At 43.4% G+C, this 25000-nt stretch overlaps 2 protein-coding genes across 14 annotated transcripts in view; one reads left to right on the top strand and one right to left on the bottom strand.

Moving 5' to 3' along the window:
- The window catches only part of acss3 (acyl-CoA synthetase short chain family member 3), a 50628-nt gene extending 42037 nt beyond the window's left edge, over nt 1-8591 (top strand). The window contains exons 10-16 of one of the 3 annotated variants that reach the window (XM_048268028.1): nt 3988-4083; nt 4371-4434; nt 5838-5919; nt 7035-7157; nt 7476-7575; nt 7867-8042; nt 8211-8591. In XM_048268028.1, the coding sequence (XP_048123985.1) occupies nt 3988-4083; nt 4371-4434; nt 5838-5919; nt 7035-7157; nt 7476-7575; nt 7867-8042; nt 8211-8294 (725 nt within the window). In that variant the 3' untranslated portion in view covers nt 8295-8591. Of the gene's footprint in view, nt 1-3987; nt 4084-4370; nt 4435-5837; nt 5920-7034; nt 7158-7475; nt 7576-7866; nt 8043-8210 lie in introns of those variants that run through there. The other 2 variants (XM_048268029.1, XR_007196313.1) reach the window with 2 other exon arrangements.
- Nucleotides 8592-10146: 1555 nt separating this feature from the next.
- ppfia2 (PTPRF interacting protein alpha 2) overlaps nt 10147-25000 on the bottom strand; it is a 193854-nt gene continuing 179000 nt past the window's right edge. For 7 of the 11 annotated variants that reach the window (XM_048267988.1, XM_048267989.1, XM_048267990.1 and 4 more), the window contains 11 exons: nt 24242-24442; nt 21926-21988; nt 19754-19786; nt 19430-19605; nt 18884-18981; nt 17917-18092; nt 17510-17578; nt 14940-15099; nt 14530-14586; nt 12795-12882; nt 10147-11703 (listed from right to left, as the gene is read on the bottom strand). In XM_048267988.1, the coding sequence (XP_048123945.1) occupies nt 12824-12882; nt 14530-14586; nt 14940-15099; nt 17510-17578; nt 17917-18092; nt 18884-18981; nt 19430-19605; nt 19754-19786; nt 21926-21988; nt 24242-24442 (1092 nt within the window). In that variant the 3' untranslated portion in view covers nt 10147-11703; nt 12795-12823. The remainder of the gene's footprint in view (nt 11704-12794; nt 12883-14529; nt 14587-14939; nt 15100-17509; nt 17579-17916; nt 18093-18883; nt 18982-19429; nt 19606-19753; nt 19787-21925; nt 21989-24241; nt 24443-25000) is intronic. The other 4 variants (XM_048267993.1, XM_048267997.1, XM_048267999.1 and 1 more) reach the window with 2 other exon arrangements.

Below are 25000 nucleotides of genomic sequence, written 5' to 3'. Positions count from 1 at the left end.
CAAAGGAAACTAGGAAGGGTCATTTAGAGGACGCTGGCATAGATTTGTGTGCTTCATGACTCTGACTACAGTTTGTAAGAGTGAGTTTGGAGGAGAGGAAGAGATAAAGCAGGCTAGGATGAGGGTGTAGAGAAACTGTCGGCTAGTGAGTTAAACACACACACACCGACACACACGCGTGCGCATGTAACGGATGCCAGCTAGCTTAGCTGTGCTTGTGGAACGTTGGTAAACCTCACTCCCCGACGCCTCAAGAGTGCTGCTGGCATGCGAGCCAGTAGCCTGGGCTATTGGCTCAATTGTTAGCGCGTTCTCCTCCCGATCTGAGGTGCTGCTGTTCGCGGGTTCGAGTCCGGGCGTGTGCAGGGCTGAATCGCGCAGGTTCAACACAACGCAGGTTACACACACACACACACAACACACACAGACACACACACACACGCAGTGGGGCAGCCGTGGCCTACTGGTTAGCACTTCGGACTTTTAACCGGAGGGTTGCCGGTTTGAACCCCGACCAGTAGGAACGGCTGAAGTGCCCTTGAGCAAGGCACCTAACCCCTCACTACTCCCTGAGCGCCGCTGTAGCAGGCAGCTCACTGCGTCTGGAGTCTTGTGTGCGACTGGTCTTAGTGTGTTCTTCACCTCACTGTGTGTTCACTGTGTGCTGAGTGTGTTTCACTAATTCACGGATTGGGATAAATGCAGAGACCAAATTTCCCTCACGGGATCAAAAGAGTATACTTATACTTATACTTACACACACACACAGACACACACACACACATATTCTTAACACATGTAGCCACCTCAGGTGTGTTGCTATGTTCTGGATGTCCCCTACCCTGATAGCAGTCATCAGCTCGGAGGGAGATTGATGTGCTTGTGGGCTCCTTTCTGACCAAAGAGAGGGCGTGCAGATCCTATATCATCACACACACACACACACACACACACACATTTTTCACATTACGATTTCCCCTCATTGGCAGTGTCACCCCTGTTCCTCTCTATTTCTCTTCACAGCACCTGGTTTTGGGAGGCAGAATGGGATTGTTTGTGTGTGTGTGTGTGTGTGTGTGTGCGCGCGTGTGTGTGCGTGTGTGTTAAAGCCAAAAAAAGTTAATCAGGACACACTCATGCCACTCTGATGGATGATCAAACACTGCCCCAAACACACACACACACACACACACACACACACACACACACACACACACACACACACTTCGCAATCATGATTGTGATTCCAGCTAACAGAAACCATCACAGCCCATGCTGGCCTAGACCAGTCAACACCTCCATCTAGATAGAGTTGGCCTGACTCCAGACCTGCTGGAGGAAAAGCCCCATTCATCTCCCTGCTAATTCCTCTGGTCAGTCCCAAGGCCTGGACACACACACAAACACACACACACACACACACGAATCAATCACCAGGTCCAGATCCATCACAGACAGACGTCCCTGTGAGGGAAAGTCAACGCCTTGTCTCGGGAGATGAGCTTGTTGATGCGATGGAGGACGTGTCTGCTTCTTAAACAGTCAGTTGATGGCAAGGAAAACATTTTTTTTTGGCTCTTTGTAAACAGGACAGGGGATTTACTGTCGGCCCTTCAAGAGATGGTTACGGTAGACCCTGATGCTTCCCTGATTTCACTGCAATTTAAAGCCTTTGGTTGGTTTACATATTTATGAAAGATTTTCAATGAAATAATACATCACTCTAACTCTACAGGCCCCGTTGTCATCTTCAGAAACAGACTGCTTTCTGGCTGCTTTGTTAAGCGTTGTCCTGTGCTGGTCATTGTTCTCTTTGAGCCGCCCACAGAGTGTCGCAGTCTAATTGTACACTTTGATGCCCCGCTGGCAATTACACTGGCTGCCTCGTCACGCCTGATTCAGCCTTCGAGTTTGCACAGTTCACTGCTCAGCTTGACTGTGTGTATACTGTGTGTGTGTGTGTGTGTGTGTGTGTGTGTGTGTGTGTGAGAGCAGTATGCCTGAGTATGTTTCTGTATGTGTATATTTGTGTGTAGTTTTGTATATGTGTGCTGGTTAAAATGCATTTGCACAGTGGTGGATACCCTCTGATTGAAAGGTTTTCTCCCCTGTATTCCCAAAGGGCCACTGTAGGCATATGTGGTTGCATATTCACAGCAGTGAATAGGCTTGATCTTGCTCTGTCATTGAATGGAGCAAATAGACTACATTACACACACACACACACACACACACACACACACACACACACACACACACACACACACACACACACACACACACACACACACACCACCACTCTCACCTCTCACTCTCTCTCTCTCACACACACACACTCACACACTTTACAACAGCAAAAGACGTAAAGGCAAATTGGTCTTCAGGAGTGAGATAAGGCTAAAATAAACAGCACACAGCTATTTGAAACGGGAGTAATTAAATAATCTTGGAGGCAAGAGAGCAAAAAACCAACAAAGAAATTACCCCCGTTATCCAGGAATGGATATCATGAGGGAAAAAAAACAAAAAAACACTGAGACCCACTCAGAATTCAACGCTCATTCATGGCTCATTTCCTCTCCCTAATAGAATAGAATATATAATGCATTTAATTTACAGAAGCATTTGCAAAGACCTGCCCTGTATACAAAAGAATTACACCAAGGACATAGACATGGAACATGGAAAATATCTCAACAATTGTTTGCACAAACAGTGGTCTATTCCACCAGCAAATACCTGCATCGTGATAGGCAGGGAGCCATCACACACTCGTGGGAGAAGGAGAGCAAGATTGAGCGACAAGGATGGGAAGGACATGAATATATCCATTGATGAAACACAACATGTCCCGACATGAATATATCCATTCGAGAATGGAACTGCAGGCCTATACTAGGTTATAGTAATTTTACAACAGCCAAGGGCCGTTGTTTGGCACAGCAGCACGAAGTGAAGCAGAGATTTCTGTTTGGAGCAGTAACACTAATGAAATGCAGTTGCAGGTGTAAGTTTGCAGAGCAAACAGCAGCTTACAACACGGCTCAGTCAATCGTAATCAAAGAACGGCGCTGTCTGTTCTGGGCTCCGTGTACACAGATCAAAGGGGCTCAGTGTTGCTAGCAAGCTTCTGGAAATTCTCTAACTGAAGGGAACTTGTCCTTGTGTATTGTGCTGGGTATTTGGGAGTGAGATTGGCCGGAGAGGTTTAAAGCACTCTGGCAGGCTAGGACCTCCATGTTGACAAATAAAACACTTCCTATCTCTACCCTCTGGTGTATATCAGATCTTGATGACTATTTTGACATGACTATGTGCTTCATGGTGTGTCTGTATGTCTTCATGTGTGTATCCAAAACTGTGTGTGTGTGTTTGTGCTTGTGTTTGTGTTTGTGTGTGTGTGTCTATGTGGACTGTCAGCCCTGATGAGTAAAATAGAGCAGTAGTGGGTAGGGACGTATGAGTCATAGAACCCAGAGGAGCAGTCACCAGTCTCTCTCCTTGTAATATGGGTTAGCAGCAGAGACCCTCGGTGTCTGTGTGTGTGTGTGTTTGTGTGTGTGCGCTTGCATCTATGTGTATACATCTGTGTATATGTGTGTGTCTTGGTATATTTGTGTGTGTGTGTGTGTGTGTGTGTGTGTGTTAGCGAGAGCTCTGAAATGTGGGTTAGGTTTTGTAATCAGGACAAGCCTCTAATGCAGGCTAACCCAATCAGATTTCATTGGCTCGTCACTGATTTAGATTGAACCGGGGATTGTGTACAGACATGAATAATGGATTTTGCTCTGAATTGCACTGCTGTATCATTGCATTGGAGATCATCCCCAGTACTGAGCCTGTGTGTGGTACCTGTTTGTGTGTGTGTGTCTGTGTGTGTGTGTGTCTGTGTGTACAGTGTTTAACATTAGTGTGTGTGTGTGTGTTTATATATCCTTGTGAGTGTGTAAGGAATTTAACATAATTTTGTGTGTGTGTGTGTGTTAGAGAGTGGATCAGCTATTACTGCCTCCTGCATCGGTCTGGGAGGCTCAGTCTCACCGCCTGCTGGTCAAGCAGGCAAGTCAGTGCCTGGATACAATGGTGAGTGAGCACACACACACACACACACACACACACACATACACACACACACACAAATGCAATCCTTCTTGCAGAGGTTGGATATGTATATATGTATATTATTATTTTTTTGCATAAAATGATAAATGAATGTGAAAGATGTAAACACATTTCTCTCCTTTCTGTTGACTCCCCCTTTTTCTCTACTTGTCTCATTTTCATGTTTCTCTTTTCCTCCATCTCTCTCTCTCCCTCTCCCCCTTTCTCTCTTGCTCCTCTCTCTCTGCCTGTCACTATCTCTCTTTAAGTCACAGTGATCGATGATGACATGCAGGAAGTGGAACCCAGGACTCTGGGTAATATAGTAGTAAAGTAAGTCTCTTCTTCGGATATCTTTCTGTCTGTCTATCTGTCTCTCCCACATCCCCATCATAACATACAGTCACAAACGACTGAACTAGCAGAATTCAAATCTAAAAGAAACAGCCAGATTCTCTCTCTGTCTTCAGCCTTGTTTGCCACCTATTCTCTACAGCTGACTGCTAGTTCTAAGCTTCTTCCCACTGAACACCAGTCTCCATATACTCTCCCTCCTAGCTATGGCAGGATCACTGTAGGTCCCCATAATGCTTTGTGTCCTCCTATCAGGCAATATGTTTCGGAACAATAGAGGAAGCTTAATTGGGTGACAGTTAAACAGGGCTTGAAACTGGCCCCACAGTCCATTATATTTCTTTGATCTGATAGCGTTTGAACCAGCAAAGTCTCTCTCCGTCTCCTCGGTCTTTTCTCTCTCTTTCATTGTCTTTCTCTCCCTCTTTCTCTCTCTCTCTCTCTCCCTTCTGGTTCCTATCTCTTGTCACTGAAACCTTCATCCACTGGGGCAGGATTTGCGTTGTGTGGGCCAGAGGAGAGAGCTGCTAAGAAGCCTTTTATCTGGGAACAAATAGGCCCGCGTGGAGTTTCCCTAGAGCTCGACGGAGAAACTTAACCTCTGCTGTCTGAGGTGAACGCGTAATGGAGCTCTAATGGCCTCCAACTCTCAAGAGAGCCTCTATCTCTCCTCCTTCCACTTTTCTTTTTTTCTTTCTCTTCTTTCTCTGCCTTTTTTTCGTCTTTTAATTTTGCTCGATTCTTGTTTAAGCTTGTGCTGTTGAGGCTTGAGGGTATGTCAAGAGGGCCGCGCTGCATAATTGATGCTGGTTTGTTTTACGTTTGGTTTTCAGTTATTATTTTTTTTTTTTATCATTTGTATGTATGAAGTTCACTTTTCCCCAGGCAGTTCAAACACGGAAACTCATTATGTTTACTGAGGGGCAACGCTGTTGTTTTATTCATCACTGTGCTGGCAGTGTTGCTTCATTCATCGCTGTCTGCCTGCTAAGAGGCCTGGTCAGTTCTCCCACTGTCAACAGATTTGATGGGGCTTTTATAAATCAATATCCCACACCACCCATTGTTTCCCGGCGTTATAAAACTGAACCTTTGCTCCCAAAGACTACTGTGAGAGTCTCTGAATTCATCACTAATTGACTGCCCAGAAAGCATCATTATTTGTAGAGAGGAAACCACATGGCCTCAGTTCCTCTAAATAATGGCAATTGACAAACTTATCTGCAGGCTTCAGGCACTGACTAGGCGAATGGCAAAGAAGGAGCCTGATGTCAAACACACTTTTAACTGTCCAAGGGAAATGAACAAAGTTACAAACACTTACCCTCTTGTCTCTCCCTCTTTCTCTCTCTTTCCATCTCCCTCTCTTCCCTTCATATTAGACTCCCATTGCCTCCGGGGGCAGCACTGACTCTATGGCAGAATGCCGATTTGTTCCGGAAGCTTTACTTTACCAAGTTTCCGGTACGTCTCTCAATCAGCCTCATGTCAATCAAATTTTAATGCGTGGCCCGCATTGACTTTACTGCCAATATCTCATGATGTAATGGTCGACACTTAACAAAACTTGAAACAGACAATCATTTTACAACATTCTTTGAGTGCACACCAAATTTTGTGAAATTCCGATCATAGGGGGCCCTAAGACTGTGACACATGTCAATATCGCTTGAGCTGCTTGTGCTGAAAATCATACATTTTCAGTGAGCCTGTGTATCATAATGTCATGTGTTACTAGCAAGTTTGACTAAAGCAGTGGGTTTCCTGTCAACATCTGAAAAAAAGTGTCAGCACTGTTAAGTAGACGATTTGGAAGTCACGTCACTTTAATGTTTATACAGCTGTTAGGTCAAACTATTTATTAATTTGTGATTGGACGAGAGGCATTCCATGAGTCATCATGAGTGGTGATATCGCGCTGTCTCAGGACATGCCCACTTTGCATCGGACAATTCAATGCAAAAGTGCAGAGTGATGACTAGCTGTAAACGGTCCATTCATTCAAAGTGAGAGAGCAGCAATTTCACATTTGACAGTAATTGAATGAGCAATGGAGTAGAATGTTGAGATGAACATGTAATGTGAGGACAAAGGAGTATGCAAATCATTGTTCACATGTAGCCTCTCTCAATCAACTTGGCTGCAGAGTGAAATTTTTCGTTCCTTGGCAACAGTAGACACCATGACTACATTGGATCTATTGTTTGGGGTGCAGGAAGAAGGAAGAAGAATGAATGAAAAAAAAAACTATTTGGTGTCTTTAAACTTGATTTGTTGTAAGTAGCTGTTGTATAAAAGCAATATGGCACTGGTGATTGTGGCTCTGGTAAAGGATCTAGCCACTGCTGGGGTCTATTCTCACTAGGGCCTTATTTCATAATTGTTGGTCATCATTCAGTAATTAGTGGAATGCTTCAGTGAGAAAATAAAAGAACCGGCTTTACTTTGGTGTGGAAAGTATTGTTTAAGGTTTTACACTGCCATCTAGTGGTAAATGATCCACACTGCTACAGCCTTTTGTCTGAACACAGTGTCTCTGCTCTGCTTCTGTCTTGCTTTCCCCCCTCTACTGTGTGAAGGGTTATTATGACACCATGGATGCAGGCTTTGTGGACGAGGAGGGCTTTCTGTACATCATGTCGCGGTCTGATGATGTCATCAATGTCGCAGGACACAGGTTGTCTGCTGGGGCGCTGGAAGAGGTCAGTCAATGGTCCCAGCAACTACTGTGATGATGATGAAGTCCTCTTTCTCTCTTTTCATTTCATTTTGGGTGAATCCATTATGTGACTGATGGGACAAATTGGAGATTTTAAGTTGCCATGGTAATGCTATTTGTTATCATTTTTCTAGTTTTATGGTTAAGTATACGTGGCTGACATGGGCATAATGTCAATTCATCTTCAGTTCTGTTTGTCTTTGTGCTGCTAACATTAACATCATTTTTGATTCAGCACAGCACTGATCTTCCTTGACAGAAGACAATTTAATGTCTGTGTGTGTGTGTCTTTGTGTTCTAGTCAGTGCTGTTGCATGCTGGGATAGGGGACTGCGCGGTGGTGGGGCTTGAGGACTCCCTGAAGGGCCATGTTCCATTAGCTCTGTGTGTGCTGCGTAATGGTAAGATCTCTTAGAACCACTCATCTCACCACACAGCCAGTGTTCACACTACATGTGCAGCAGCAGATCTGTCATGCAAACACTGACCCTGTTTATGTTTGGCCAAGATACAACATAAATGTTTATCCTCTTCAGACACTCACACACACACACAAAGATACACATATACAAATACATCCACATCTACACATAAGTGCATGTGTATTTTCTATCCCTCCTTGTGTGAAGGCTTTTGTATAGATGTGGATGTGTGTGTGTGTGTATTTATTTTTGTGTTTGTGTGCTTTCTAGAGTGTCAGAAGAGCCAGGAAGAGGTTGCGAAGGAGATTGTGAGTCTGGTCCGTGAGACGATTGGGCCAGTGGCTGCCTTCAGGAAAATTCTGTTTGTGAAGGGTTTGCCCAAGACCCGCTCAGGAAAGATTCCCCGCTCCTCTCTGGCCAACCTTGTCAATGGAAAGCCATATAAGGTATCCTCTCCCACTGTACTGTTAAAACACACACATACACACTCACACACACATACTGAAACTAACCTCAGGCTCCACATCATGAGTAGTCTCAGTTGAAAGGGATGTGTTGATGCACCATGATAAAGATGGTTATGATGAGATGTCTGTGTCTTATTCTTTGCACAGATCACTCCGACCATAGAGGACCCTGGTGTTTACAAGAACATTGAGATGGTCGTGCAAGAGAGTCAGCTCAGACCCGGACAGTGACACACACACTCACAAAGGCCCGTAAACGAGCAAGCCGTCCAAGACACCACATAATTCTTTTCTTAATGCACACAGACACTTCCAGACCTCTCTTCCTACAGATTGCACAAACATTTCATGTAGGGCTGTCAAAATAATGCCGTTAAAATAACGCAGTAAAAAATGTAACGCTGATTAATCGCATTTCATAGTGACATTTGACCCTGTGCAGTCTGGCTATCGTGACTGAAGGAGGCAGACGAGAAAGCACTGCTTTGAATGAAACATTTAGCCTAGGTCAGTGGTTTTCAAAGTGGGGGCTGGGGGGGCGCGAGGGGGTGCTAGGGGGGCCTCAGCAAGTTGGAAGGAAAAATAAAAGGAACAAATAAACACATTTGAAAATGCAAAATATACTTATTACTATGAGGGTTGTTATACACTGCCATTATAATATTGGGTCGCATATCTGGACATTATATTTTCCATGATAATGACTGTGTATAATAGTAGAGTGATAGCTCTCATATAGCAGAAAGCCCTAAATACAATTTTTAAACACTGTATGCTCTATCGCAAAGTGGTTGTTGCTAAAATAATAATTAGGATTAGCTCAATGTATTTTTACGTTTGCCGTAGTATTGTCGATGGGTTAAGTAACACATCAAGGGGGTCCTTGGCCAGAACCTAGGGGTATTTGGGGGGGCCTTGTCGTGGAAAAGTTTGGGAACCCCTGGCCTAGGCCAATGTTTTAAAAAGAACACCCAGACCAATACTATTGACAGAAGCATCAATCTACTATTTGCCTACCATAGGATGGGGTGCTTTTCCCAAAACCGTAGTTGCTAACCTGTTAGCAACTTAGTTGGTTGGCAATGGGAAATTGCATTGCAACCAACAAAGTTGCTTACTTAGTTAGCAACTATGGTTTTGGGAAAAACTGGGACGCATATTTTCTTGAACTGCTATTTCTTATCCTGGACTGCCACCTACTGGATATAAAAGGCAACAACCTAGTAATCATGTGAATAAAAATCTACACGTTTGAATGGCCAAAAAAAGGATAAATCATAGGTGGTATTCCTCACATTACCTTGGTGTTAGGGTAGCCTACTCTGCACATGTCATTGACATTGAGTGGTAACTTCAGTCATTTGCATTTATCATGCTAAAAATCTGACACCAGGCACTATGCTGATGTCTGACCCAAAGAGAAAATTATAATAAAAGAGAGACACATTAAACTTTAAAGTCTATAATGTTGGCTTGGCTGTTAATTGATTCACTCATCTCCCAAACTTCTTTTTAAGATATGCTCATAGCAAAAATGGATTTGTGCGATTAATTTAGATTAATTAATCACAGAGTATGTAATTAATTAGATTACATTTTTTAATCGATTGATAGCCCTATTTTCATGGTGTCTACTACAGTACAACTGTATGATTAAAATGCAGTCTCATTCCCACGCACATACGCACGCTCCTGCCATAATACATCAAGAAGGCCGATGTTGAGAATGTTTACATTTGTATCATTGTTTTGAATTTAAGCGAGCAGAAGTAAAGGAATGCAAATGTAGTGAAGCCTTGTAGGGACCTTGTACACAGGGCTTAAAACAAGGACAATTTCTGTGCTGGAAGTATCTATATTCAAATCTTAAACAGCCTGATTTCAGGCACAGTGCCTTGGAACTTTAAGCCCTTTTTGCTGAAATATGTTTGTCATGGCAGAATTATGAAAACAGCGATTATTTTTTAATATTAATGTTTATCAAATACTACCATTAGTTTTGTATTGACAGCTGCTTTGCACAAAGAGGTTTGTTTCTGCAATGTAGTTAGGGGAACAGTATTTTTTTAAAAACAGACATCCATTTAATCGACATTACTTTTTATTGACAAAGAAAATTCAGTTTGATCACCACATAGTTTTGACCAAAATACAATCAGTAATAAATAAAAAAAAAATGGACACAAAATAAAACGTTTTGTATTTCTTTTTTGTTTGTTTTTTCTTTTCTCTGTTCGTGCAAAACAAGGCTATGTAAGGCCAGGGCCAAGCTGCACTCAAGGGTGGAACTCAAAAACCAGAAAGACGGGAAGGGGGATTGTAAAAGACGGGGGACCCCTGGCGACTCCTACAGAAACCAAAGAGTCAACATTTACACTTAAGTTAGTCACAGCAAGCAACAGGTTTTTTTTATGTCTTTAAAATCTGGATCTGGACTTTGACGTATTTTTTTTTTTTTTCAAACATCTTTTTTTCTTCTTGATTATTACACACTCTACGTTCACTATGAGCTAAGCAGTCTGTCCATTTTTTATTTTATTTTTTTTTAAATAAAAAAGATAGGTCCTTTCTGTCGGCTCCAGTTGAGTTTTGGCAGGTTGAACTCCAGTACAGCGAGGGCCTGGTGGTCTGGGAGTTTGTTTACAGTTGAAGGTGACTTGCTGTAGACGTGTAGATATTCTCTCTAAAATATGGTGAGGCATTGGCTGTGGTGCGGTGTTGTCCAGTCCGGGTGTTGTATGTTTCTTGTTTTGGTTGGGTCGAGATGCTTGTGGTCTTAGGGTACCGAAGGGCTTGTATATCAGCCCTGGTTCCTCGGCTGTGGTCTTTTCTTCAAATATCCGGTTCTAGGGCCCTGCAGGACCTGGATCCTGGTTCTCAACAAATTTGGGTTTGCCTCAGACACAATAGGAGGAACTGTACAAGTGTTCATAAAGATTGGACAGAGAGTAGAGTGACCGGTTCTAGTGAAGAGTCTGTCTCCAGGTTCTAATTTACTCCTAAGGACTAGATGGGGTGGGTTAGGGAAGGGGAGAGAACTCAAATAAAAAACAAAGCACATTTTACAAAATGATCTTGATCTGGGACAGGAGAAACATTGAAAGAGCAGCATATTTTTTTCTTCTCTCTGTTCTTCGAAGCCATAACATTAGGAACGTTATTTGCACAAACTCTGAGTATGTTTTATCATTTTTTCTTTCTTTTTCATATAGACGTGTGTATATATATATTTATATGTATATTTATATTAAAAAACAGCATATTTATATTAATTTACAGATACCCTACACATCTCCTGTAGAAGAAATACACAGTACATATGCTCAACAAGATATGGTACATGTAAAAGGTAGAAACGGCGATCAGGATGGCCTGCAGGTCAACTGATCAGCACCAGCGTCGGGTGCCCTTGGGTGGACTTGGCTTGTAAGTGCAGGATGGGGTTGGAGGTGGGTAAGGGGACTAGCTGCCCCCCTCCTCCTCTTCAGAGCCCTCCCATCCCCCATATGCGGTCCTCTCTGTGAAGAAAGAGGGTGCTTCTTGGCAGTGCGTCACATAAATCAGAATTTAATTTTGTCTTTCTTGGCTAGTTGGCCTGGCCATTGGCATCGAGGTGAGACTTCACGTTGAAGGTTCAAACCTACCAACCAAATGAAAACAAACCATCAAACAAAAGAATTTAGAACACATTTATAGTACGTATAGTACAGTAAGTGTGCGTACAGCAAATGAGTCATTCTATGTGGACTGGATTCACTTCTAGAAGCTTCTAGCTGACCAACTCAGAATTTCCTGCTCATTTCTCTACATGTCTGTACACATGACATAACTGATTTCACGTTTGGTAATCTATGCTTGTTTGATTGTGTAACATTACATTAAGATTGAGGTCAGTCTTTAACCTGAGATCACGAGTACATATGCCATGAGTTTATGCACTAGCCTATTATGTAAGCTGCTGCTATCTGATTCACATTAGCATATGTATGGAACCCTATACAAGTGCAGCAGGCTAATTCACTGAAGCATATGCAACTCGGTCAAAGAACCATATGTAGCTGAGCTCTTAGCGGCTACACATTGGCATGCTAATCTGGCCGAAACATATGTAACCCAACGATGCTGGCGGAAGATGAAAGGGATCTCATCAGAGCAGCGTCCCTCGTGTGTCTCGGCTGAAAATGGCTCCTGAGCAGACCAGATGGGTGCAGGCCTGGCATGACCGTCTGAGTCAGTGCTACAGCTTCATCAGTACTTCTAATGGAGACTGGCGTGACTTAAGAAACTCACTTTCATCAGAGAAGGAGAGAGAGCTGCTGATTAACTACTTTCATTTGACTTTCTTTTTTGCTATAGCTAATTTTTTTTTTGCTATAGCTAAGTAGAACAATCAACACATTTAGACAGATGAACAGGTGAAATATTAATATTTCACCTGTTCATCTGTCTAAATGTGTTGATTGTTCTACTTCTAGATGTTTATAATAATGTAAGGTTTTGTAAGATACAAAATCTTAGTGTGATCTTGCAGGAAAATGTAAAGCTATGGAAAAGTATGTAACAATTTATTACTCGTATGAGGTATTCTTTAATGAGCAAATACTTTTGGTATCATCTAATTCATTTTGATAGAATATGGTCATATGAAAGAGATAAACACACCTATCGTTCTCACTAACCGTGCAGAGAGAGAGAGAGAGAGAGAGAGAAAAAAAAGATATTTTCACTCACAACTTGGAGCCCCTCTGTGGTCCAGAGTTTCAGCAGGAGTAGGTCCTCACAGTGGAGCTATCCAGCCGCTGCACTGCTGAAGGGCCGACTGTAGGGGGCGACAGACACAGTCAGTCAGTCAGTGTGTATACAGACATCTCCTATGTGGACTGGACTCTGAGGTACAATATGTGTACAATATGTGCACATACAAATTGCCATTTTTATCATTTCTATATGTATGCTTCACCATTCATATGCTGTTTTAACACACACACACACACACACACACACACTCATCCGTACACACATTCTCTCTTTTACTTACCGCCATAGCACACACACATGTATGCACACACAGATACACACACATACAAACATACAGTATTTTTTCATATTAACCATTCACATGCTTACTCTCACTACACACACATACAGTACATACATACGTACAGTACGTACGTACACACACACACACACACACATACATACATACATACATACATACATACATACATACATACACACACCACAAATGGTTAGTCAAAAATGCCACCCAGCTAGCAAAGCCAAGACACGCTCACTCTGCAGCCCCTTGGCCAGGGCCCAGTGTGGAGTGAGTGGGACCTCCAGCGGTCAGGTGTTAATCTCCAGAACAGCACCAACAGAGAGAGAGAGAGAGAGAGAGATGTATAGAGAGTGATAGAGAGAAAGAGAGAGATGTATAAAGAGAGATGTATAGAGAGTGATAGAGAAAGAGAGATGTATAGAGAGTGACAAAGAGAGTGTGATAGAGAGAGACAGTGGTAAAGAGAGTAATAGATAGAGGCACGGGGACAATAACAGTCCAAGAACACGGAGGGGGGGTGGGCAGTAGTACAGTTAAAGGAGAACACTGGCCAGAACCTGAACTCGGAGTCGGAACCGAGGGTGGGCCGTATTGGAACCTTGAGCCGCAGGGGAGGAACCTGGAGATGCTGGTTCTCGGATGCATGCTCAAGGCAGTACTAGAACCCACACTGGCCCCTGGGACAGATGTTCTAAAGGGTTCTAAAGAAAGCAAGGTTATGGCCAGAGTTCTCTTTTAACGGCAAAAGGGGGCAGGTAGAACAGAGACGGTGTAAAGATATTTATGTGAGTTTATCTAGAAATAGCTAGCTAATAGCTGTGATTGCCTCAGCTAGCACCTCAGCTGAATAAAATTCCATAATCAACACTTTATGTTTAGTGTACACTTTATGTGTAGTTATCGCCACCCAGCTTGGTGCACTATTGAAGATGTACGTCAAAAGTGCCTTGGGTGCTGCTGCTATTGCTATTGCCTTGGGTGCTGCTGCTATCCTTTGAACGAACGTCATCATCTCTCACAAGGAGTCTGAAGCTTTTTGATCTTCTAAACTGGCCTCCGCCCACTTCCCTTTCCCTTCTTGCAGATCAGAAAGCAATATGGCCGAACTTTTCCACAAACCAGTCAAATGGCTCAGCAAACACGTGGCCATATTGCTCATACACATAACAAGTTCTTCCAGATCTCCAAGATGGATGAAAGGGAAAGCTGACGGGAGGGATTTAAACCCTCACAGAAAGACTGGAGAGAGAGAGAGAGAGAGAGAGAGAGAGAAAAGGAAGAGAGACGACAGGGAGAGGGGATCTGCAAAGATTTGGGAGGGAGGGAGGGTGGGGAGGGGCAAAGGGAGAGGGGGTCTGGGGGGAGTGAACGCCACATGTGGGCCAAAGGCTCCTGGGTATACCTGACCTTGAAACCAGTCCAGATACATGTCGTCTGGACTGTCGTCCAGCACCTCATACAGAACTGCCCGGCCGCAGCCCCAAGCCAGAGAGAACAACAGAAACACGGTCAGAATGCTCCAGCGCAGGTGTGTGTGTGTGTGTGTGTGGTGAGTTCTCCAATATTGTGATTCACTTTGGTTGACTGAATCATTCTGATGTAATCTTAACATAATGGGAATATGACTAGCCTAAATTTGCATTTACATGATTCTTTCTGAAAGAGTTTGTCCGTATGTGAGAGTGTGGGAGCGTGTTGATGTGTCGGCGAGAACGAGAGTGTGAGTTTGTGTGTGTGTGTGTGTGTATGCAGCTTCCACCCTGATCCACTCAGAGCAGGCAGTGGCGGTGGAAACCCGGTGCAGTACCAGCGCTCACCTTCGGGGGGCATCCTGCGAGAGTGTCCAGAGGTGGTGGTGAGGCGGAAGCCGGCGGGCAGCGTCTCGGCCGAGCCAGGCATCATGCTGATGCCGTGGATGTCTCGCGGAGGGAACTGCCTCCGCCACGACGCTCCGCGGTAGTCCTGGTCATCACCGTCCAAAAGAGGGAGACAGAAAGAGAAAGAGGTAAAGCGAAAGTAAGGGGGAAAGAGGGGGAGTTTTGTTTACTTGGACCCTTGCTTCTGGAGGATGTTGCCATTGTAAATATACGCGTTGTTTTGCCAAGTTTTCACTAGTTTGTTAGGATATAGGAGTCTACTGCACTCTTTACCCCCATTAATGCACAAATAGGCTGACACCAGACATAATTTCACTGCATTTCTTACTTCCAGTAACTATATGCATGTGACAATAAACTTCCTTGTATCCTTGTATCCTTGTATTAAAGATGGAGCTCAACTTTTAGGCTGCTGCCTTCAGCATGACATCACCGGACGTCCGAGGGAGAGAGTTTGAAATACAGTTCCCTAAATCTAAAAAAAATAAATAATCATATAGGTCCATATCTCCACTTTTCCAAGAGTCGTTAATGGTTTTGTTGATGAGCCTCATCAAAGTCCTTTTAGGCAAGTCTCTCCACTCGGCGGCCATATACCAACGTTTTATGGGCACTCATCGGGCACAGTCTTTGAGTCGAACTGCGCGTGCGCAAGGCTTCACGACACCAATCTTGCTCCAGCGGCGAGATCACAACACATGATTGGCACGATGTCTTCACAACACACCACATGATTGGCTCAATGTATTCACATGTCGACATTTTGCAGAGGAAGGCGTGGGATATGTGTAGACAACGGCCATATTGGCGTGACAAACTAGCCCCATGCATTTCTATGGAGTATTTTTTGAGTGCTGTGTCTCCACATTAGAAAGTCTCTGGCCTCATGCAGTACATGACCTGTATCTAAACACAGCCACACGGCCCATTTTTGAGGAGTGCTAGAGAGGCAGTGAAGGAGAGAGACAAAAGTGAGGTGAGAAAAGGCTGGATTTGACAGACAGAGGGGTAGAGACAGAGGCGTCAAGGTGAGCAAGAACTCTCTGGAGAGTCAGGGAAAAGGGACGAGACAGACATGAGACGAATGAGAACTAAAAAGTAGAGTGAGAGTGACAGAGAGAGAGAGAGGGAGAGAGAGGGAGGGAGAACAAGGGAGGGAGACGGCAGTGGGGGGAGAGATAGACACAGGCGGCATCTGAGATGTTGGCACAGGAGATGCAAAGAGATGGTGGCAATGTAGGCGAGGAAAAAGATGCACAATGGAGAGAAACCATGTACAGAGAAAAAAACAACTGATGAAGATGGAAAAAAAGTTGATGACAGAAGACAAACAGAAGGAGATGTAAGCGGGAGAAGAAAAGGAAATGGTGTTGAGGAATGCATAATGCACCCTGAGAGAGAGAGGAATGTCACACTAAAACTCACTTCAACGACCACAGACAGGTTGCACACCGTTTCATCACTGTGCCATTATATCTAGGTGGTCAGTCTCAAGCTATTTGGAACACTTAAAACTAGGGCTGTCAAAATAACTGATTAATTTCGATTAATTAATTTGAGAAAAAATAACTGTAAAAATTAGTGCAGATTAATCGATTCCGTACTTTGAACTTTAATGTCACTAATGCTGATTATTCAATGATTCATTTGAATTTAAATATTTAAAATACTTTCACAGCAAAAACTATATATGCGATTAATTTAGATTAATTAATCACAGAGTATGTAATTAATTAGATTATTTTTTTTAATCGATTGACAGCCCTACTTAAAACATTTGAGAGACATTTAATTGAAATGATAGACAAAGTGCAAAGTCTAAAATCTATCTAAAGCTAATTTAATAATGACTCAAAATACTATGGGCGAGATCCAAAGCACAGACATCGGTGGATCAACTCAATGATCCTACATGCCACAAAATTACTTCAGTTCAAGCACAAAACACTTTGCCTATTGAGTGGCTTTGCACTTTGCACTTTATTAAAATTAGGGCCTAAAGGATTTGTGCAAGGTCTATTTTAAAGACAATACCTTTGCCTGGTGAGACAGACAAGATACACTAGATACAGGGAAAAGAGATTTTGTTTTTAGAACGTGTCCTGGGTGATCTGATCACAACGGGTCAGCTGAGACACATAGCTGTTTTCACAGGTATTCAAGGTGTACAGCCAGAGATGTTGCAGACCAATTGCGTTTAGATTCCGCTATTGTCAATTTCACATTCAACTCCCATCATCCACATCAGAAGATGTTGCACGCATCAGAAGGCATGCAGCGTCTACACTACAAAATATACAGCATGTGGTTAACTGCGTCCCACTTCCGCAAGTGGTTTGAGTGATTGGATCACAATGCGTCTTTGGTGATGGGTTACACCTGGGTGATGGGTTATGTAGAGCTGACCACTTGTGATCTGATCTCCCCAAGACATCCTAAAAACAGATTTACTGTGACCCCGACTACACTCAGCCAGGAGGGTGATGATTGACAGGCGGTTCGGTTCTCACCTCGTCCAGCCGTCTCTCTGTTCCCAGTGCAAGCAGGTTGTTGTACTCTCTCTCCAGAATCTGACGTGCCTGTGGAACCAACCAATCATCTTTTTCGTCACATACAATGCTGAACATGTGTATTACTAATGAGGAGGTGATTAAGGTACTGTAATCAAGTGTATTCTGTGTTGGATAGTGTATTGTGGGTATAAGATAGTGTATGGGTAGTGTATTGTGTGTAAAGGGTAGTGTATGGATGGTGTATTCTGTGTGTAGGGTAGTGTATGGATGGTGTATTATGTGTGTAGTATAGTGTATGGTTGGTATATTCTGTGTGTAGGGTAGTGTATGGATGGTGTATCCTGTGTGTAGTGTAGTGTATGGATGGTGTATTTTGTGTGTAGTAGTTGGTGTATTCTTTCCACCTGAGTATTTTGGTTGGGGATCTGGAGGAGCAGTGCCAGACTGCTGTAGTCAAAGTTGTCGTCGAGGGCGACGAGGCCTCCGTGGACACCACTCTCTAAGAGGATGTTGGCGTAGTCCCTCAGCCCGATGCTCTGGACCCAACGGATCACCCTCTCGTTGCTCCACACCAGCACGTCTGCACACACACACACGCAGAGAGAGAAAGAGGAAGAGAGAGAGAGAGAAAGAGAGAGACACATGCACACAGTTATCAGAAAATAAAGCATTTTGAGTGAGATTGTACAGTGTTGTTTACAATAGGAATACACATTATTAAAGGCATTGATTTAGCCAACTGGTAAGAACAAATATGTCATATAGGCTGTGACTATTGATTATTTTCTTGATTAATCGATCAGTTATTTGGTCTATAAAATATGAAATGAAAAAATAAATAAATACATTAGTCTTTCCCAAAGCCCAAAATGATGCACTCATGCACCAACATTATGTTTTATCTACACAACAAAGATATTCACCTTAGCTGAATTTGAACAAGCTGGATTCAGAGAATCTTTTGTTTTTTTCCCTTTCTTACGGGATTTTTTTTTTACTGGATCCGATTAGTTGATTCCCAAAATAGTAATAAATTGTTGACAACTAATCGATTAATCAATTGATTGTTGCATGATTGCAGCCCTTGGGAAAGTGTAGTTCCACTCTCTGCCCTGATGGACCTCTGCCGGCCCCTCCTGGCCTCCTGAGTCCAGTCCTGAAGTCTCGGATTACAGTCATTCATGGAGTTCTTTGCCTCCTTGTTTACTATGGTTGTTATAGATACCATTCAAAAGAGCCTTGTTATGGAACTGTGTTTAAACATTTTAACCAGATCTACTTCATAAGGGTTATAGCCCCCTGTCAGCCAATCAGAAAATAGTATTTTTTGTCTCGGGGGTCGGGGGATGATCTGCCCTTATCTCTGTTTACCTCTCATCTCATGCTGGCTGTGCTCCCTGCGCCTCTCCAGCTCCTTCCGGTCGTAGTTCAGCTTCTTCAGACCCATGATCCCGTACTGAAGACTCGTCCTGCAAGGACACCCAAACAGTCATGATGTCCGCCATACTCCACGGTCTACTGAGCACGAGATCTGAACAGTATTTAAGTCTATTCTGTATCCTGTCTAGTCACACTTTTCACCATGGCTCCCACACATGCTTGCTGAATTCATTTCCACATTTTTCCATGACTTTTTCAGGACCATTAATGAAACTTTCATCCCTTTTCACAACCTACAAGTACACAACATTGTGTACTTTACCCCACAGATTGGACCTACAAGTGACACAGGTCATGTCATGATTTCAACGAATGAACTGATTTCCATGACTTTTTCAGGTCTGGAAAATATGATTTAAAATTCCATGGCATTTCCCTGCTTTATCCAGTCAAGCCTGCAGGTGGCAGTATTGGCCTATTTTCCCCCTATGTGCTGCAGTAAACAGAACACCAGCAGCAACAGCAGCACCTCCCTACCTGTGAAAGCTGTCGACCATCTTCAGGTGCACCCGCAGGTCCTTCTTGGTGAGGTGGTCCAGCATGCGGGCGTCCACCAGACACTCCATGAAGTAGCTGCGGTACTGGGGCAGCCCCAGGCTGGGCAGCCACTCGTTCCCGATCCACTCGTGGTTCATGTCTCCGTACGCTAACGTCTGGAGAAACAGCAGCACAGGCTTAACAACAACAACAACACACACAACCCCCACACACACACACACACACAATATACACACACACACACATACACACAGAGAGACAGACACAGACACACAACAAAACAGATGTTGACAGACCGCTTACCTGTGACCAGCTCCCTTCCTCTGATTCCGACTTCTGTGAGTGCAACCAAGAGGAGAGAGGAGTTTTCCATTATTCATGTGAGAAAAGACTGTGACTGAACTAGAACACTTCTCATCCAATATACTTAATCACAGAGAAACTACAACAATTAAAAAATGTTGTGCTGACAGACAGCACTTTATTTATTTGTTTTATTTAATTATTTTTTATATGAAATTGGGCCCAGCTGAAGCCCAGCTGGGTTTGTTCATCTCCGTGCTCAGGGGGCACGAGAGACGGTGTGGGAGCACCGGTGGGCGTGATGAGGTTATCCGTGCCACCCCCGCCCTCTGCTGACCAATTACATGCTGTTTGGGGTGGACTGAGGGGCAGTGGTGGGGGTGAAGGCTGGGCACAGGGGGGTGGGGGGCTTCTACTACACTAAGGCCCGTTTTTGCCCCCATTTCTCCATACAATGACGTCGTTGTCAAAAATAGCACGGCTTTATAACAGCTCCAATCTTACCAACCTCTACCACCCTGATCTATGGGACAATGCTGTCGTCAAAAATAGCACGACTTCATAACAGTGCCAATCATGCCAATCTCTACTACCCTCCTCTTTTGAAACATTTGGAGCAGAATGTGAATTTAGAGTTTTTTTTTGTGTGTCAGGTACAAGAAAAGGCTCTGAGTGGAGAGAAAAAAAGAAAAGGGCAATGCCTTCCACTCAGGAGACGGAAGGATAACATCTCTTTCCTTTCCTGTACGGCTTTATCTACCTGCCACGACACTGCCAAGAGATTAAGAGATGGAGAGACGAGCACAAGGCCACAAGTGTTTTCTTTTTAGAAAAATGTGATGTGATTTTCTTTTCTTTCTGTTTGTAAATGGCAGCCATGGTCTGATAAGTCTCCTATCAGGTCTTCTTATCTTTGTCTTTTGAATTGAGTGTAAGCCACCTGTTTCACTAACTCACTCTTCTCCCTTCTTACTCACATAGACCACAATTTCTTTAGATACAATGCAACTACAAAAATATGGTGTACTAGTAAGACTGGGGCTGTTTACTAATCACACAAACCCAAATCAGCATGTAACTGAGGCAGAGCTGTCCAGTCACTTTAGGTCCATTCTGAGTGCTATTACCTACAGCCACTAATGTCAACTAGAGCCACTTGCTGGATAGCGTTTTTGCTTCTCTGCAGACCACCACTGTATTTGTACTCAATAGAAATAGCCTTTTTGTTACAACATTGTTATAACCAAAGATTCTAGAACGGAGCCAACAGGTAGAAAAAAGAAAAATGGTGATAATATACCGTTAACTAAGTTAGTTTGCCTGCTAGCTATCAGTATACAGTCTCTCAATGGGAATTGATGTGATCTTTACCAGTGCAATAGCTACATGAGGGTATCTCTGTCTAAATAATAGGCCTATTTACCTCTCCTTATTCAGTGTAAACTTGGAAAAAGATAAATCGGGCCTTTCACACTGTCAGTTCTTGCAGTTCATTACCGAGTAAAAAAAAGAAATAAAAAAAAAAACCAGCTGGCAACGTTAAAAACAGCTGTTCAGGTGTGCTCATAGAATTAGAACTGTATATGAAATGTTGTGCTGAGCTTACCAAAATGGCTCAGGGCGTACTTCATGCCTATGACGTAACTGATCTATCTTGCTCCGCTCTAGAATCTTTGGTTATAACTAGAACTATATTGCTATATCTGGTGGTGACAGTTAAGCTGCATTCACATCGCTGGCGATTCACTTGTGGTCTGTTGCCTGTGTTAACTTTGCCGAATGACTTTCTGAGACTTCTGATTTCTGAGGTTACTGGTTTACCCTGGTAACTTCGGGATTCACCGCTGATCTCAAAACAATATGTTACTTCAGAAGCAATACATGCAAAGTGTTCTTTTGGAGATCAGCAGTTACTTCCAAAATAGCGCTTCATAATATACTGCACTATATTCACATATTCTGTTCTATATGTGAATGGGGCTTTAGGCCACTGGGACAGACACACTCCACTAGCTCTAAACACACAGACAGCATGCATTCCTATGTGTTGTGTGCACACACACTGACACAGACACAAGAGGAGTGTGCAAGTGGGGGAAGACTTGGAAGAGAGGGAGGGAACAGTGGAGAAGTGTGTGTAGAGGGTAGGAAGAAAGAGAGGGAGTGACTGACCGTTTTGGAAGGCGCAGCAAGGGTCTCCATTTCCTCGTGGGTCACCCAAACATTGCCTGACGGCTAAGCGGGCATTCCCATTGGAGAAAGAAGCCGTCCGTCAGGAGGGGCAAGCAGTGTTAAAGAAGAAGAGCAGCACCACTGTAAGCCAATAGTGTTACAGCATCACAGTCAGATGACGAGCAAGCCCCGCCCCACCAGGGTCACGGGCCAATGAAGCACAGCACAGCACAGCAACACAGTACAGACACACACACACACACACACACACACACACACACACACACACACACACACACACACACACACACACACATATATGGATGGCCAATGACACAGTTAAATGACACCATGCAGCAGGAGTACATTAGTAGCGAAAGGGTACATGCCCTTGTTGAACACAATCACTGACCAGCACTGGCCGACGATGAGCCAGTGTGCACGAGACACCTCTTCACTGATCGGGGTAATGTAACGTGTGTGTGTGTGTGTCGGCATGTGTAAGCGTACTGTCTGTTTGACATGCCTCTCTACAGAAGGGACACCAGGATGTGTGCTGATCCCATAGTCATTTCCACAGGGTTCACAGCTCCCCCATGAAATATTCATAAGGGCCAAACTGGCCACTGGACTGGATTAGACACACACAATCTCATATAAAAAAGAGTATGTCAGTGTGTATGTCTGTGCTTGTGTATGTGTGCGTATGCATGTGAGAGAGAATGAGTGAGTTTGTGCATGTGTGTGTGTGTGTATGTACAGTATGTATGTATGAGAGACAGAGTGAGTGTGTGCATATGTGTATGTATGAGAGAGACAGAGTGTGTGTGTGTGTGTGTGTGTGTGCAGCCAACAGGTCCAGGCAGGCCAGGGTAAATGTATCTATTATCAGAAGCAGATAGATTGTTCAGCAGAGTGGACATGCATTAGTCAGACTACGGTCCGCTCCTCCCTGGGAGAGATAGCATACGGCCTCTAACACCCTCTTCATATGGAACTAACACCCCTCTTATCAGTCTACAGTTCTATCATATGAGCATCTTCATAGCGCCGTATCTTATACAGAGATCTTAGGGAGATATTCTGCAAGTCATTTACCAGACCAGTGACACATGGATCCAGGATATTGAACTCCATATGCAGTGACATCGACTTCAAGGTTATTTTAGGAGACAGAACACGGTTGAGCTAAAGGTCCAGAAGGACTAAAATGGTATGGAAAATTACAAGTATGTTAACTGTAGTATAAACAACTAATACTTATAATAAACTTATAATAATTATATAATATATATATATATATATAATATATATATATATATATATATATATATATATATATATATATATATATAAAATACATTATTATTATTATCATTACTGTCATTCTTACATGTACAGAGTCTAAACACATTTATACAGTACATAATGCTATTAACTGTATTTCTCTCCAACACTAGGCAATACTATTCCTGCCCAGCAATTCTCATCAGCAATTGTATTTTTCCAGTTTTTTGTAATCATTTTGTAATCCCATAGTTCAGACATAGTCACCTGACCATGACATGCATATACAACTGTGGTTCTACCTCCTCCATATGACCATAAATCATATACTGCATAGGCTTCTTCTCTCTCTCTCTCTCTCTCTCTCTGTCCCCTCTCTCTCTCTCTCTCTCTGGGGGTATGTGTGCAAATGACTCAGCACATTTGTTACATTGCAGGAGATGTGCAATATCCATGGCAACCTAAACCTGGACTGTTGCCCATGGCATTTAATACCTTGCCAGGTAATGTTGCAGAAAAGAACCCAATGACCAAGGACACAAACACACACACACATAGACATACACACACACACAAACTGACCTAAATAAAACAAATTACAGTCATTGCGGGTCATGGGAGATCACATAGACCATTAAATGGTGTGTCCATTAAGATGTTTGTGTGTGTGTTTGGGCTTGTCTGTATGTGTGTGTGCACCATCTTCTTTGTGTGTGTATGTATGGGAATGCTGTCTTCCTTGTGCATTGTGATTGTGTGTGTGTGTGTGTGTGTGTGTGTGTGTAGACCATTAAATGGTGTGTCCGTTAAGATGTTTGTGTGTGTGTTTGGGCTTGTCTGTATGTGTGTGTGGACCATCTTCTTTGTGTGTGTATGTATGGGAATGCTGTCTTCCTTGTGCATTGTGATTGTGTGTGTGTGTGTGTGTGTGAATGCTGTCTTTCTTGTGCATTGTGTGTGTGTGTGTAAGTGTGTGTGTGTGTGTGTGTGTGTGTGTGCGTGCGTGCGTGCGTAGGCTTTTGTACTCACGGTTCTGGAGGTGGGCGGTGCGGATGGACTGGTCAGGGACACCATCTCCTGGATAGCCAGGCGCAGCTTGAGCCGGTGCAGCGGGTTGCTGATGCCGATCTCTCGCTGGATCTCCGTGTCTGACAGCGCAGACATGATGGCCCCACTCTTCACGTTGGCACGGCACGCCGCCACGTACCAGGCAGGCATGCCCAGCCACAGCTGAGGAAGGAAGGGGTCAAGAGGAGGTAAACAGAGAAGATGAGCAGAGTAGTGGTCTGACCATTTTCAGATTAGGCACAGTTTGGGAAGTTGGAAAATGTGCATTTTCCTCTCAACATTTGTGGTCATATTCAAGACAATGATAGCAGAAAAAGAGAGTGAGAGTACATTTTACACTTTAGAGTTAGCTAGTTTGACAAAGGCAAACCATAGTATTTTAACCATACACAGGAACCCAAAGACATTACTGACAACAACCAGCAGGTGTCAGTAAAGGTTCTATTTCCAGCAGTCTAACATCATTCTCAAAAGAAGGATCAAGCCAAGCTATTACATTACATTTTTACATTTACATTTCATTACATTTGGCTGACGCTTTTTAACCAAAGCGACTAACAACATGGTAAACAGTAAGTTTTAGAACAATTCTCACAATTTTAGGACAGTTTAAAAAAAAAACATTAGAGTACAGTAAGAATAAGTGCGTCGGTGAGTGCTGTTTTTAGCAGTTACTTGTCAGTTTAAAACGGCTGGTGAGTGCTAGGATCAGTAAGACTT

Source organism: Alosa alosa, chromosome 17 (assembly GCF_017589495.1).
Source record: "Alosa alosa isolate M-15738 ecotype Scorff River chromosome 17, AALO_Geno_1.1, whole genome shotgun sequence".
Classification (NCBI taxonomy): Eukaryota; Metazoa; Chordata; class Actinopteri; order Clupeiformes; family Clupeidae; genus Alosa; species Alosa alosa.
The sequence above is the reverse complement of the archived record's forward strand: the minus strand, read 5'-3'. Positions and strand labels throughout refer to the sequence as shown.